We start from the raw sequence: 16,329 nt of genomic DNA on the forward strand, positions 1-16,329 counted from the left end.
GTGGACCTTCTTAAGAACCATTGGCCTCCTGGTTCATTAGTGCAGTCAGATCCTGCTTTGTTTTATCTATTGCAGCCATCTTTGCACGGCGACTTGGTCTTACTGATGGAGGCTCTTCAGGAACATTCTCTTCATCACTATAGATTGGGATGCAAGCAAGAGATAAGCAACCTACAAAAGGAAACATTTACATTTGAAATTAAAAACAAATCCATTAGTTAGGATGTGGAACAAGCCAACCTTTCCTCAGAGGACAACTCTGCTTTACTGGCTTTCTTGCCATTCTTTGCAGTGGAAGCTTTTTTCTGGCCTGAAACAACAGTGTGAAAGTTAACAACAACCATATAAGCCTTGTTGCATTTTATTACAATGAATATAACTGTACCTCTTTTTGCACGTTTAGCTTTAATCTCATCTTTGTTCACCTCTGCAAGGATGCACAGATAGGTTTGTTAATGTAACAGATACTTATGTCAAATACTTTCATTGAATCAACTGAGGATAATGAATCCGGACGGTTATCAAAATTATACTTTAAAACTACTTCATCTTGGTAAGACTCCACCAATACTTGCCTCTGAATATACATACTAAACTATACAGATCTTAAAACAACGTTAGATGAATAAATAAAACAATATTAATATACATATGAAGAGTTTGGTTCCAAAAAGCAATAAATCCATTTTGATTAATTGCAGTAAAAATGTTTTCTTGACCAAGAAAGTGGCCGGATGGAAACCACTATTTTCTGTTTCAAACTTTCACATAGCATCTTTAGGTTATAATAACATTAAAATCAAATCTAGGTTCTGATTTTCAAAGATTTATTATAAAAAATGTAATATACATTTTTTCCAAAATGCAATGATGATCCATACATGACAGCCTCTGAACTTGATCAATACTAAACTTATACACAAGCACTGGACTAAAAATACATTCATCAGTTATCGCTTCCAAAATTAATTCAACGGGTCATCTTGTTAATGCTATAAATTAATTCCGCAATAAAATAAAATTTTATTCCAAAATAACATTTCAACTTCCTAAAGTGCATTCATCTTTGCAATGTTTCATTTAGTTGACTAGTGCTACAGCGGCATGCAAAAGTTTGGGAAACCCTTGCAGAATCTGTGAAAATTTGAATAATTTTAACAAAATAATTGAGATCATACTAAATGTTATTGTTATTGAATGTTATTTTTTATTTAGTACTATCCCGAGTAAGATATTGTACATAAAAGATGTTAACATTTAGTCCACAACACAAAAAATTGCTGAAATTATTAAAATAACCCCATTCAAAGGTTTGGGAACCCTTAGTTCTTAATACTGTGTGCTGTTACCTGATGAACCACGACTGTCTTTCTGTTTGTGATGGTTTTGCATGAGTCCCTTGTTTGTTCTGAACAGTTAAACTGAGCAGCGTTCTTCAGAAAAATCTTTAAGGTCGTGCAGATTCTTCAGTTTTCCAGCATCTTTGCATATTTGAACTCTTTCCAGCAGTGACTGTATTATAATAAGATGCATCTTTTCACACTAAGGACAATTGAGGGACTCAGCTATTAAAAAAGGTTCAAACGTTCACTGATGCTCCAGAAGGAAACGAGATGTAAAATATCTTACTCAGGACAGTACTAAATAAAAAAAATAATAACATGCATTTAGTATGATCTCACATTTTTACAGATTCTGCAAGGGGTTCCTAAACTTCCACATGCCACTATATGTGCTGTATTAACAAAAACATAAATGGCATTCATAAAAACACTTAACACTGACAAGCTACGCAATATGGTGTTTGTAATCGAATGCGATTCATCTAATGAATGCAATATAACGTAGTTTATGTTGTGTGTTAAAAGCATCTGAATAATTTCCATCTAAAAGCACGTGGAGATTTTACTGACGAGATGCGCACGACAATCACATGTGATTTATCATGCAGCCCTTGTTTGTTGATCAAAAAGTACAAAGTAGGTGAGGAAAACTGGGATGCCAGGTGTATTTAAAGCACCGACATTACTGTCTAGAGTGTGTGGAATGGGGCGCTGTGATTGGTTGTTACCGTTTACAGTGCATGAAATGGTGCACTGTGATTGGATGAGCGGATATACCGCATTCAGCAAAAAAGAGAGACAGGCATTTGTCGCAGTTTGAAAAAAAAGGGAGAAAACATGACCTAACAACTCTCTACGGACACCTTTGCAATTGAATCGCCATCAGCTATATACATTTTTTTTTGTTTGTTTACTGGCCAGACTTTTCATTTATGTTTGTAAAATGGCACAGTTTTTTTTAAACGTGTGAAAAGTACACTCTTAACATCGGTATTTAATTTAATGATAGAACTTTAGTAATTACAAATAAACTTGATAACCATGTTTGAATGCATATTAGTCATTTTAACTGGACTGATGGTGGTGCCTTTTTGGTAATTCAGTGTTTCTGTATTAAAAAAAATAAAATAAAATAAAAAGATACAGATACAATAATAATAATAATGTTACGCATTCTACTAATAAGATCTATAAAACACACTAAGGATTAATGAATATTAATCAGGTTGAGTGCATTCACTCGAAACAGATTACAAATCAAAATAGAGATGATAATAGGTGAGCGCCAGCCAATGAGATTGCAGTTTGCGTATTAGCTCCACCCACAACCAGAAAAGTTGAAACAGCAGTTTTTAAAGGTGAATAATTACAAAGAAACGCCATTATTTTGAAAGGAAAATACAACGAATATCGTTTACATGTAGCGAGTCAATTATCTCTGTGTGTGTGTGTGAGAAAGCGACAGCGAGTCACACACTTCACACTAGAGTTTATGGTACGTCAAATACGGGTGCATTGCACATCCATTCAGATGAACTGAAAAACAGCACAGATCGCTTGACGAAGAGAGAAACTCTGAAGCGCTCAGTCGGGAGTGTTCGGTGAGTTAAAATATATCTGTGCTAAACTTATACTTAGTCTCAAACTCACACACTGGTGAGAAAAATCTGAGAATTTATTAGCCATTGGCTAATATTAGACATTTAGTCACCAGAGTGAAGATTTACTCGCAATGTAGAGGAGGTTGCCTAATAACTGCGAATATTACATTGTGTAAAATTAAAAATTAACTTTTTAATACCGACCAGACACAATACAGATTTTGGCTCAATTGAAAAAATTAAAAATGTTTTGGAACAAAACTCTTCATATATTATTCACCAAGGGAACAAGTTTTTGATCTTTAACCCTCGATACATTTCTCAGCCTGGTAATTAAGGTTAGTTTATTACTAGCTAGTACCTCCATTGTTGTCATCCAAGTTCTGCAAAGTTGTGTCCTGGTTACCAGCTGATTTGGAACAACGATCTCCATTTAGCTGGTTACAAAGCTTCTCAATAATCCTTATACAGTGCTTATCTTTTACTTCCTGTAACACACACATGCACACACAAGAGCGAAGTCACTTGATCATAATTGCTTACTAATGCTGTTCTAATTTGACAATATTTATTTTCTATTTCTGCTTAATCTGCTGTACTTTGCTGTACTCTCCAACCACAAAAGAGTACCTGTAAAATGTCTTTTAACAGGAGTTGCAATTCACTGTTAGCTGGTCCAGGTTCAGTGTTAATCTCCAGCCAGCTGAGAGTTTTACAGAAGAGACGCACCTCGGGAGCAGAAATGTCCCGCAAGATTTCATTACAGACACGCACTGCCAGAGAGTCATGCACAGACACAGCCTGCAAAAAATTTAATCATTCACAAAATATCGACACTTTAAAGCGCTTTGAACAAAACCCATTCCAGTTTAGTTTTTTTTAAGCATGCATGTGTATTCAAGTGTACCTGTACGGCAGCAGGCTGCACAAGAGTGCTGGGTCGAGTTAGTTCAACAAACAGTTCAGCCACGTTGGATGTGTCTACCTCAGACAACGGAGATGTCACAGGAGCATTGAACAGAGTTTTCATGGTTGGAAGAAAACTCTCCTCCACACACTCTTGATTTGTTCTAGTGTACAACAATTACAGGGACAACTGTTAACATCCGTCTGTCCCATTACTATAGTCATTAATGTAAATGGTAGCATGAACAAACATCTAATTCATTTAAGAGATAGTAGGGATGTAACGATTCACTCAAGTCACAATGTGATACGATTTATGATACTGATTTCATGATAGGATTCTAACTTTTAACAAAATAATTTAAGACCAATGAAAAGGTGCTCATTTATTTTTTCTCAGACATAATGGTGTACATTTCTTAGTGAAAGAAAAATTATTTCTTACTTTTAAATCCAATGGTTAATAAAATGAAACTGCCTCAATGCATAAAACATATGACTGAAATTAAATACTCTATTTCAAAGTTGAATAAAAGTCTTATGAGTCTGGAACAGCATGAGTGTGAGTAAATATCGGTTTTCATTTTTGGGTGCACTTTCCCTTTCATTACACTTGAAGCACTGATATGATTAAGCAAGGGATGTGTACCTGCTGGCGCGGGCATACAGCTGTAAGAACACCCCCAGGCAGTGGCGCAGTCTTTGGTCATCCTCTGTCACAGGATTGTACCACAGCAGCACCAGACGGGACAACAGCTTTGGACTCAGGATTCTCCCACAGTACATCAACTTTGCCAGACCTTCTGCGGTCTCTGTGCGGAGCTCACAGATCTAAGAAATGGAAATTAATGTTTTATTTGGTACAGCATTTGCAGTACATTGAGCACCATTTAGGCACACTGTCGAATACATGACAATCAGCTTCAGTATTAACTGTGATCTCACATAAGGCTGGGAAACACAGTTGTCAAATAGCCAGACAAGTGTGTGTGTGTGTGTGTGTGTGTGTGTGTGTGTGTGTTTATTCCGGTGATGCAAAGCTGAATTTTCAGCATCATTCCTCCAGCCTTCAGTGTCACATGTAACATCAGAAATCATTCTAATATTCTGATTTATTATGAGTGTTGGAAACAGTTCTGCTGTCTAATATATTTGACGAATAAAAGGTTAAAAAGAACTGCATTTATTCAAAATAAAAATTCTAATAATATATATTCAAGTAATATATTTTCTTTACTATCACTTTTTATCAATTTAACACATCCTTGCTGAATAAAAGTATTGATTTTTGATCACAATATTACATTTTTTTCTGTATTTTTGATCAAATAAATGCAGGCTTGATGAGCAGAAGAAACTTCTTTCAAAAACATAAAAAATAGTAATGTTTCCAAACTTTTGGTCTGTACTGAATATATATATATATAGCCGTTCAAGTAACATTTTTCCTAATATTGTGAAATATTACAAATAGAAATATCAGTTTTCTAATTTAAGACACTTTAAAATATAATTTATTCTTGTAATGCCAAGCTGATTTTCAGCATCATTACTCCACTCTTTAGTCTCAAGATCCTTCAGAAATCATTCTGATATGCTGATTTATAATCATTGTTGGAAACAAGTATTGTTGCGCAAAATTTTTTTTTTTTGGAACCAGAGATCTTTTTTCCAGGATTCTTTGATGAACAAAAATCAAAATACTATCACATTCCCAATTTAACAAATCATTGCTGAATAAATTATAAATAAATAATTTATTTAAAAAAAAAAAAACACTGACCCCAAGTTTTTGAACTAGGGCTGTGTATCGGCAAGAATCTGGCGATACGATACATATCGCGATATATTGCGATACACTGCGATACTGTAAGTAAGGCGATATATTGGGATATTACATAATTTAGGAATAGGATATTTTTTCTCAAATAAAGCTGACATTAAGAAAACACCACCATATGCAAACACTAGCAAAAAAATAATAATAAATAATTGTTTAACCAGAACACACTGGCAACTGCATTTGCAATAATCAGTCCCTGTAACATTCAACATTATTGAACCAATTTTTTGTGCAGTACGAGTAAAGGGGGGAAATTCAAGTGCTTGCAGGATTCTTTAGTTAATGTATACATTTATTTTATAAAAAGACCATATATATTTTAAGACCCTGCTTTTAAAGGTTCACAGTTTAAGTTTACAATTGTGACAATGTAACATTTTGATCTGAACAAACAATTACATCTGCTTAATATAAATGAAAAATAAAGTTCTTGCAGGATTCCTATGAAAAAATAAAAATGAAATAAAATAAATACAGATGTTTTAACATTCTCAGAACCTTTCTACTTGGATTTCATAGGTTTTTCAGTTTGTATTTATGTTCCACGTGGAATTAGAGAACGCGACGCGAGCATCGCCCCATCTGCACAAAACGCAAATCACGAGAGAAAGCTGCAAGCCATGCCGTCACACGGGACGCAGACATTGGCACAAAAGCCCCAAGTAAAGATGGCACACTTCAGCTTTGTACACTGAGGCAGGAACTGGAACAATTCTCTCATCCTCCATTACTGGCAGCGAACTAGTGGCGTGCCTTAATGCTAGTATTTCCTGTCACTGTTTAAGTTCAGAGATGAAGACTGCCATCTAGCGGTCTGGATATAAACTCGAAACAAAACAACTGCCTTGAATCTTGTATAATTGTTTTTTTTTTTAATAAATATCAATATTCCATTTTAGAGAATAGATACAGTATCGCCAAACAAAATATCGCGATACTCACGTGTATCGATATTTTCTTACACCCCTATTTTGAACAGTAGTGTGAACTGTTACAAAATACTTATATTTTAATAAATCGGCTGATTAGAATAATTTCTGAAGGATAATGTGACATTGAAGACTGGAGTAACGATGCTGAAAATACAGCTTTGATCACAGAGATAAAGGAAGAAAAGACTGCAACTTTTATATCAGATTCACTTTAAATGGTGCAACTAACCGCTCCAATATAGTATAACCAATAATTTAATGGACATACAGTACCTCACTATCAAGGAAGTCTGAGAGCATCTTCAGGATGCTCTGAATGGTACTCTCCTCCTCAGCTTGATGTTCAGGCTGCTCGTTACTGTCGTCTTGGGAGACAGGAGCAGGCTTGTCTTGCAGGATGTTGAGGCCATTGAGCAGAAGCTGGTCGATGAGAGCTCGGAGAGCATTGATCCTGATTTTAGGCTCGTCTAGCTGTGTGATCTAAACACAGAAATAAAAAAGAAACCTCTGAGCCACCAGGACAAAGTGAATGCATTCATCTTTATAACAAGTGTATAATACCTGCAAGAGCAGCACAAGGTGTGTGTTGGCAAGGTCTTTACTGTGGAGGGCAGCGGTTCCCAAACAGATGACAGCCATGTTGCGAACAGCAGGGTTAGGGTTGGACACACCTGGCAGTATCTAGAATAGAGAGATCACTTTTTGAAGTTGTATTCCCATAACTGCAGCTCTAATGAAGCACTCCACTGATTATGGGTTGAGAATCCAGTAACCAAATTGGCTTGTGATAAAAGTGCTATGCAGACACACACTTAGTAACCTAGAATGCAGAATAGCAGGAAATGGGTACTGATGGAAGTGATTTTATGAATGTGCATTGTACCAGTGACTCAATCAGAGCATTCATTGTAGGGCAGATTCCTCTCTTGATGTTCATTTGCTTGAACAGCTCGGCACACATTGTCAGACATTTCAGCAAGGTTGTTGGATCACTCTGGGGGAAACAAACAGATGACAGAAGACTACATTATGTGGGATTATATTTAAATTCGGCACTTCATGTCTGGCTTGCTGCTGCAAGCGAGTACAGGAACTTGCAACTGCCAATATATAAGCTGATATGAAGCGGTGATTATTTAAGACAAAGCTGCTGCACAAATAGCATATGAAATAACCCATAGCAGATCTATACAGGTGGAGCTGGGAAAGGTGAAGGGTTTCAGAGGAACTCAAAGTGCGCTGCAATGCTTAAGCGAATGCTAATCAGCCATTTAAATATAAAGCAACAAGCGCATTGGCTGCGTATGCAACATGAAACAATTATGGTTCCTGTTGCTGATGTTACCACTCAGAATAACTTTTCTATTTTAGTATTATTGTAAAATGTGATTTATTCCTGTGAGGCACAGCTGTATTTTCAGCATCATTACTCCAGTCTTCAGTGTCACATGATCTTCAGAAATCATTCTAAGATGCTGATTCGCTGCTTAAGAAACATTTCTTACCATTATCAGTTGTGCTGCTTCATATTTTTTTGGAAACTGAAACATTCAATTTTTTTTTTTATTAGAAAGGCCAAGAAACAGTGCAATTAAAATCTTTCGTAACAATGTAGTTTAAATTACCGTATTTTCCGGACTTTAAGTCGCACTTTTTTTTATAGTTTGGCTGGTCCTGCGACTTATTGTCAGGTGCGACTTATCAAAATTAATTTGACATGAACCGAGAGAAATGAACCAAGAGAAAACATTACCATCTACAGCCGCGAGAGGGCGCTCTATGCTGCTCTGTGCTCCTGTAGCCTACCACTGAGCAGCATAGAGCGCCCTCTCGCGGCTGTAGACGGTAATGTTTTCTCTTGGTGCTTGGTTCTAAATAAATGCGACTTATAGTCCAGTGCGACTTATATATGTTTTTCCCTCGTCATGACGTATTTTTGGACTGATGCCACTTATACTCAGGTGCGACTTATAGTCCGAAAAATACAGTTTTTTTAAAGTATTTGAGCGATTGTACGCAAGTGAATTGTACCTTTTCCACACGCTGCTCCTTGATATTGTCAGCAGACTGTGACGCCTCCAGGACGAGCTGGTTCTTCAGCTCCTCGAGCTGAGAGATGGATTCTTTCAGCTCAGCTGCGCGACTGAAGTCCTGACAGCTGATGCATTCTTCTAGAGTCTGCTTCGCCTCCATTATCTGCACTCGAACCTCAGCCAGCTAGAGAAAAGTATTTTAATATTTTATTGAAGCCTGTCTAATGCAAGAGGGTGATGCAACTAAGCACCATTGGTGTATGAAGAGTCACTCACTTTGACTTGTTTTCTACGTTTCTCATTCTCATCCACAGGTTCAGAGATGGGCAAAATGGGCTCTCTCACGTCAGATATTATTTCCGCGATCTGATTAAAATAACCACACGAGCAAAACAATGAAACTGTTGGCTAATTGCTGCAGAGAGATTGGAGCAGATATCTCAAAGACCACAAATCAGCCATTGCAACCACCTTGTAGCATGTGTGAAAAAAAAACACTTGAATTTTTGGGGCGGGCTGTTTGAAATTTGATACATATCTGACCCACAGTCAAAGAAAAGTACATACTCTAATCTGAGAGGACTACATTGGTACAATATCAAGCAGGTTTTTCCAAAAGTATGATGGTCCCACAAAGACTGACCATCTGAATTTTCTGTGCGTCGTCTCGTAGAATTCCAATCAGTTTCTCCACTAGCAGACCAATCAGAGAGCTGGGTGTGTTGGACATCAGAAGAACTTCCCGCAGCACTGCAACCATGCGCTTCCTAGAGCAGTTCATGAGAAGTTTAACATGCCACATTCTCAATGTAAAATAAATGTGCAGTTTAAAAATAAGGGAGTTTTTGTAATAGAGAAACCAGACCCTCAAGAACTAAAGACACTAGTTCTGTAAATCATGTTTGTTCTACACTGATCAGTAAGAGATTAAACTTTTGGATAATCTAACCTGCCGCCTTCTTCAGAAGTGTCCAGACACCCGACTAGAAGAATCAGCTGCTGTCCAATGAACTCTTGGGTCATCACCATCTCAAGCTGTGTTATATCTGCTCTCTGCTCCTCAGACAGCTGAGTGATGCTCTTTAGATAACTGAAACAAAAAGGCTTCCTTATATAACTGGGTTATCATTTGCAAAGGTTTCATGTTAAGGTGAATTCAACCAGGGGAAAAAAATCAGCCATGGAAGAAATTTAATTAGCTCATTTAAAAGGATTAAAAGAAACAGCGCAATCACCTGTACAGGTACTCAGCAAAGATGGCCGTCTCTGGGAGTAACTGCTCCAGTAATTCCTCACCTTCGTTTCCTTTATTCTTGACAAACTCACACAACGCTCTCCAGTACAACACATTTTCACATGTTAGGGAGTCCACGGGGATTAGTTTCCTGTACAGAGAGATATGCACCTTTAAGAAGACCAAAAAGCTAAAAATTGTCACAAGATGGCCATCTGCCAAAAAATTGAAAACAATTATATTAAAAACATAACGTTCTCATTTTCCACTAGATTTTTTTTTAGGGATGGACATTTTTCCAAAATATTGCATTCAAATATTTGAATGTTATTTAAAAAAAACTGAATATTTGTTTATTTAAATTACGCTTAATTAGAAAGACATTATCGTTTTAATCAAACATTATTTTGTCACCATTTCTGAACAATCTTATCAGGCTATAGCCTTTTTACAACCAACTTAATTAAACAGACTATCCTGATTTTTTTTTTCATTTGAAAACATTAGACAACATGTGGAAATGCAAAAAATGGTTATAAAGCACATATCGAGTCGGCTCGATGGTTTATGTTTTTGCGGTTTCAAATGTTCTTGCTGAAAAAAAATATAAAATACATCTAAATGATCGAGTGAAGTAGTCTCCTTATGCTTTGTCCAAAACGTTTTTAGCCAGCTGAAAACCCAAAGCGCTCTTCTGAAAATGCCTTTAGACTCTCAGAGAGCACTTTGGTTGATGTGATACAGAACAGTAGCTGAAGTAATATGGCAGATGCATGCATTATTTTTCATATCAATATTAACCTCTCAGTGTGGTATTTGCCCCTCCCCATCTCCACTCTGATTGGATGGCTGACTAAAAACTGACAGTGATCTTTGTGAAAGTGATTTTGCCCAGAGTTGAACATTTATTAGCGCTTTGTTGTGCTGCTGGCATCTTAAAATACCATTTGAAAACTGTTGAAAACAAAATATTCTAGCCTCAGGAGAAACACTTAGATGGAGATTTGAATTATTGCAGATATAATATATTTGACTATTCATGAACACCCCTAATATTTTCATCTTCATTGATTTTGGCGATGCCGGCTCAACATCATGACATCTGTCAGCCAGTGGCGATGGACGATGGCATCCAATGCAATGCTTAAATTTTTAGCTTAAAGCAAAGAATGATAAATAAACCTCAAAATATTCTTATTTTCACATTCTATTTTAGATTTTCCATTAAACCTTTCTCAACATCCCAAGTGAATACATGAAGGGTATAGATAGTTTGATTTATGCCATATGCGTGTTGCAGTGTTTAGATTCAAGTAACTGACCTCTCATTCAGCCTGACACCGTTCTGCAGGAGGTCATCGGGGCTTGATGCCATGGAGAAGATGGCTTGTAAAGTAGTCATTGCAGTTCCTGCACAATTCTCTACATCCAATCTGTGAAGCAACTGCAAAACATCTCCCTGCTGCATGCGAAGCCAAGCAGGCAGCAAATGGGTCTTGACGACCTCCTTCACTGAGTCTAAAGGAAATACACATGATTTGTTTTATTGACTTGTACTATCCTGACAGCAACAAGGCTATTTCATGACAAGCACAGAGCATTACAAGATATGCAACTTACAAAACTTCACAAGATGACATTTCTAAGATGCATTCAGGTGACACTTTTACAGAAAAAAAGAGATTTTAAAATGAAATAAATATTTAGGCATTTCTCTTATTGGTAAAAACCACATTTAAGTCTTTAAATGATCCAGTTCTCATCTTGTAAATAACTTTGTCTAAAACACTGTTGATGTGAGATTGATATGAACTGTAATACGTGTACAAATGGATTCTTTGACAGTTTGATTAACAAACGCTGAATTGCCTTACCTGCAGAATCACTGAGACCTTCATGCAATAGACTGACTCTCTGAGCAATGCTCAGTGCTCGAATATGCACTTTCTCTGCCAGTACCTGAGCCACAAACATACACACATTATATTTGAACTTATAGCATACACTACCATTCAAAAGACTGGGATTTGTAAACTTTTCTTTTAAAAGAAATTAACACTTCTATTCAGAAAGGATGCAATAAATTGACAGCAACTTTTCTTTTATGCAGTTCCCACAAAAAAAAAAAAAAAAAAAAAAGAAGTACAACTGTTTTCAGCATGTTCATGTTTCATTAGCACAAAATCAGAATATAAAAATGATTTCTGAATACTAGAGGCTATTGAAATTTCAGTTGTCATCACAGGAGCAAATTACATTTGAAAATATATTAAAATAGAAAAATCATCTTTTAAGTTGTAATACATTTCACAAGGTTGCATTTATTGGTGTTTAAATAAATGCAACCTTGCTGAGGATGAGAGAAAAATCACACTAATAACACTGTATGTTTAAACACATCTGGACTAAACCCATTTAAAAAATTTTACCTGATAAGCAAGTTTCCTGACTTTCTCTTTGACGTCCCGGGTGCGCTTGTAGATTTTAGAAAGTGTAGTGGCCGAGGGAGCAATGCAAGACAGCACAGCTCGTCTAACTTCAGGGTTTGAGTCATTTTCCAAAAGGAGCATATAAGCTAAAAACACAGAATAGATCCCTTTTACCTCGTTTTAGTTTATATCCTTGAAAAATCATGGATCAATTACAAACATGTTAACTAGGGACTGTAGCTTAATGTGCTTTAGAATGAAGTTTGAGCATTCTGAGTACCTTTAATAGTGGGGCAGTCCACGTTACTGGGGTCCTGGAGTCTGGACATGGCCAGTGCTGCCTGAATCCTGACATTAGGGTATTTGTCTGTGACTCTGATCAGCATGGCCTCGTGGATCCTATCCCACAGATCGTCATCAATCTGAGCATTCTCACTCAAACTGCCCAGCAGCTTATTCACCAGCTGACAAGAACGAAACCTCACCGCGTGGCTGTTTGCACCATGAGACTGAGAGAGAGAAAAAGACAGTAAAGATTAGAAATCTAATGTAAAGAAGTAATGCTAATGCAGCATTTGAGTGGAATTACCTCTAACAGGAAGTTGAGCAGGACGTTCAAAAACTCATTCTCGCCCTCCTCCTCCTCTTCAGCGTTCTCATTAACAGGAGTTTCGAAACTAGCAGCAAACCTTGTGACAAACTCAATGACGTTCTCCACTGCCGGCTCTCGGGTGTAAATGATCATAGCATACTTCAGGCAGCGGATGAACTCTTCGTGGAATTCGGTCTTATCTTCCAACTACACAGAGAACAGAATTAAAATTGATCTCTTATTCAGATTTTTTTTTTATGCATCAGACAATATCATATGCATCTACAGGTGCGTCTCATTAAATTAGAATGTCATGGAAAAGTTCATTTCAGCAAAAGGAGCCCCTACCAAGTATTGAGTACATGTACAGTAAATGAACATACTTTGCAGAAGGCCAACAATTCACTAAATGATTTTTTTTATTATTGGTTTAAGAAGTATTCTAATTTGTTGAGATCATGAATTGGTGGGTTTTTGTTCAATGTGAGCCTAAATCATCACAATTAAAAGAACTTCAGTCTGTGTGCACTGAATTTATTTAATACCCGGGGTTCACAATTTGAGTTAAATTACTGAAATTAACTTTTCCATGACATTCTAATTTATTGAGATGCACCTGTTAAATTCCATTCAACTGCATCTATTTCACCAAACATAGTAAAACAAATATTGTGAAAAATGTTTTCCATTTAAAATGTTAATTTCAGCAGCCATATTTCCTGGCTTTTGCAATATACAAAGAGGTTATGTTGGGAGATTTCTACATTTCTAAATGACAATGATTGCTTTTACTATATGCTTTTTTTATGCAATTGTTCAAGCATAGTTTTTAGTGTCATATGAACCATAAGAAATCAAATCAAAATGCTGATTTGGGGCTCAAAAAACATTTATTCGTATTATTATTATCAAAGTTGAAAACAGTTGAGCTTTTTGTGCAAACTGATGCATTACATCATGACAAACAGAAGTCATTTATAAACTAAATGCATCTCCCAAAAACACATTTCTGACCCAAAGAGGGTGGTATATCATAATGTGAACTGTTTAATGTACATCTGCTGCTGTACCTTATTATATCTGTTCTTCAAACTGGCAACAAGTTTGGCCTTGTTATTATGAGCTTTCTGTGCTCTATGGAAAGCCTCTTCAATCTCTAGATCACTGTCTCCAGACATGTTGATGTTACTGAAACACACATACAAAACACATGTGTGAATGATATATATACGGTATATATACTGTGCATATATATAAAACCAACACACCCATTCATTTCAGACAGATACCAAATGAAAGACACCTACTTGAACATGTAACGTTATTTAGTCTTTAGCTGTTAATAGCAAACTTGACAGGTTAAAGTTAATTCGACAAACAGAGATACCTCAGAATCGTTACCTGATCTTTCCTCGACCCATCGGACACTTTTAATGATATAAATACAGAGTTATTCATGAAATGACCTAACGTTAGCACAAACTACACAACTACATGACATCCCATACTAAATAACATAAGTAAACAGGTGAAACAGCGGAATAAAATATAATTTTCCCTCTGTGAGAGCGTTTATTTATGTTTAGGAACTGTTAGCATCGACACTTAGCATTAGCATCGATTCAAAAAACACGAAGGACTAGCTCATAATTATAATTTTCAAATACTTAAAGTTTACCAGAACATTCACCCTTGTTAGTTTCTCTGTATAATACTTAATTTCTGATCAACACGTTTCGGGAAAATGGTTTAATCTCAGTCGTACCTGCCGGAAATCGCTTTTGAAACTTCTGTCTTGAAAGATGTTAAAGCGCCACTTTTTCAAACTATCCTCTCGCGAGAGAATTTTAGGACCGCCTTTTCCCGCTTCTGGCTGTCAATCATAGCAAGCTGTAGCCAATAAAACGCTTTCATTCCTTCAACGTTCGTAGTAATCCAATACTATACCTCCAAGGGGCGTTCTGAGCGTTCTGTTTCATATTTTTTGAAGCACCACTGGGCGCCGCCATTGGCTAGCGGACCCCACCTGCTGTTAGCATTCCATTGACTCCCATTCATTTTGGCGTCACTTTAACAGCGAATAACTTTACATCTGAGGCGTATAAAGAGTCCATTTGTCCATTAATTATTTCTAAAGAAACACGAAAATGTATAAAAGGCTCTATTAGCTTGTATCTTACGTTATGGTCCCGTAGAAGCAGTTTTTGTAAAAAATAGGCTAACGATTGCGTCATAACCAGCGACTCTCTGTCGCACAGTAGAGAAATTACCGTATGCACAGGAGGAGAAGCTCGCAGGCAATCTTTTACTGTCTATGAGGCTATCGGGGGGACGTGGAGGCATAAAGTCAAGAGAAATAATTAATCAGAATACTTACCAAAATGTGCTTCTGTTCACGCTCGCCTTCTCTGCAAGATTCGGTGGGTGATTCAGATTTCTTTGGCACAGCGATTAGAAGACTTACAGGTTGCTCACGTGACATCTACGTCACCAAGCTCAGTTTGAGTCTGCGCAGTACGCCCGACCCCCAGGAAGTCCATGCTTGTAATTGACCTCACTTGTCTCCGTTGAATCCAATGGGGTCGCTGTGTACATTTCTTTTACTGTCTATGGTTCTGAGTCTATTAGTAAGAGCCGTGATAAAGTTTTAATTATTTTAACTTTATTAAGTAGTTGGCGTAGAGACTGATATAGAAATATCTTTATAATGATTTAATAAAACTCTTTATCCTGTAATCCCAACCCCTTTAAACGCTGAGAAATAATAGAACAGAATAGCTAGAATAGATACTGATTCCAAATTACATGACAAAAATTGTAGGTAGTATTAAATTAATCAATTTCTGTACACATTTTAGGTAATAGAATCAGATTGCTACTTTAAGATTACTTTTCACATTGATTTGAATAGGATGTACCATGAAAGTATGAAGAGGAAGACAATATTTTCCAATATTTGTCATAAACATCATAAAGTGAATTAAGCATTATATTTCAATGTTTTCCAAACTGGGCTTCATAAAGGAACTGCAGGGGGTTTAATGATAAGTTAATAATTAGCCTAATTAAATCATAAAAAATGTAAAATCAAAATAAATATTTTTTAATACATTTTAATATTTTAGTAAATCATAGCCTAAATCATTTAAAAACAACAATCAAAATAAAATGCTTACAAAAAAAATATATATATATATTTGTTTTTATTTACCTGCATCTCACTTGACCATTAACCACAAATGTGCATTTAACATGCAAATGTGATACTTAATTATTAAAATATTTTTTTTTTAAATCTCAAGTAAGTATATTAGGTGAAAGAGGTTTAGCTGGCAAAAAAAAAGAGTTTGGGAATACAAAATGACATGAATTAGTGTTTGAAAGATGTAAAAGCCTTCCAAAGATGGTTAAAAATC

General features: G+C 36.2%; 1 protein-coding gene across 2 annotated transcripts; it reads right to left on the reverse strand.

Moving 5' to 3' along the window:
- Nucleotides 1-14,805, reverse strand: LOC132142169 (condensin complex subunit 3-like). 2 transcript variants are annotated; one of them, XM_059551826.1, is made up of 22 exons: nt 14,679-14,805; nt 13,984-14,101; nt 12,911-13,120; nt 12,602-12,830; nt 12,322-12,467; nt 11,767-11,851; nt 11,215-11,410; nt 9,894-10,043; nt 9,608-9,748; nt 9,302-9,425; nt 8,935-9,024; nt 8,657-8,842; nt 7,509-7,619; nt 7,187-7,306; nt 6,899-7,105; nt 4,500-4,681; nt 3,852-4,014; nt 3,575-3,745; nt 3,306-3,432; nt 386-427; nt 241-310; nt 1-137 (listed from the first exon to the last, which is right to left on the reverse strand). In XM_059551826.1, exons 2-22 carry the CDS (start codon nt 14,089-14,091, stop codon nt 11-13), a joined length of 2,985 nt encoding a protein of 994 aa, XP_059407809.1. In that variant the 5' UTR covers nt 14,092-14,101; nt 14,679-14,805; the 3' UTR covers nt 1-10. The 2 variants fall into 2 exon arrangements, with proteins under 2 accessions (XP_059407809.1, XP_059407808.1); XM_059551825.1 differs by lacking the exon at nt 14,679-14,805 and adding an exon at nt 14,315-14,655.
- Nucleotides 14,806-16,329: the final 1,524 nt, after the last annotated feature.

This window comes from Carassius carassius, chromosome 6, assembly GCF_963082965.1.
Source record: "Carassius carassius chromosome 6, fCarCar2.1, whole genome shotgun sequence".
In the NCBI taxonomy this organism is placed as follows: domain Eukaryota; kingdom Metazoa; phylum Chordata; class Actinopteri; order Cypriniformes; family Cyprinidae; genus Carassius; species Carassius carassius.

Bases quoted from the DNA above. Each gene is read 5' to 3' on its own strand.
- LOC132142169 (XM_059551825.1), bottom strand. From the start codon at position 14,334: ATGGGTCGAGGAAAGATCAG. The intron at 11,411-11,766 runs GTAAGGCAATTC...TATTTCCTTTAG, and splicing joins AGGTCTCAGTGATTCTGCAG to ACTCAGTGAAGGAGGTCGTC. The intron at 4,682-6,898 runs GTACTGTATGTC...TCCATTTCTTAG, and splicing joins CAGACTTCCTTGATAGTGAG to ATCTGTGAGCTCCGCACAGA.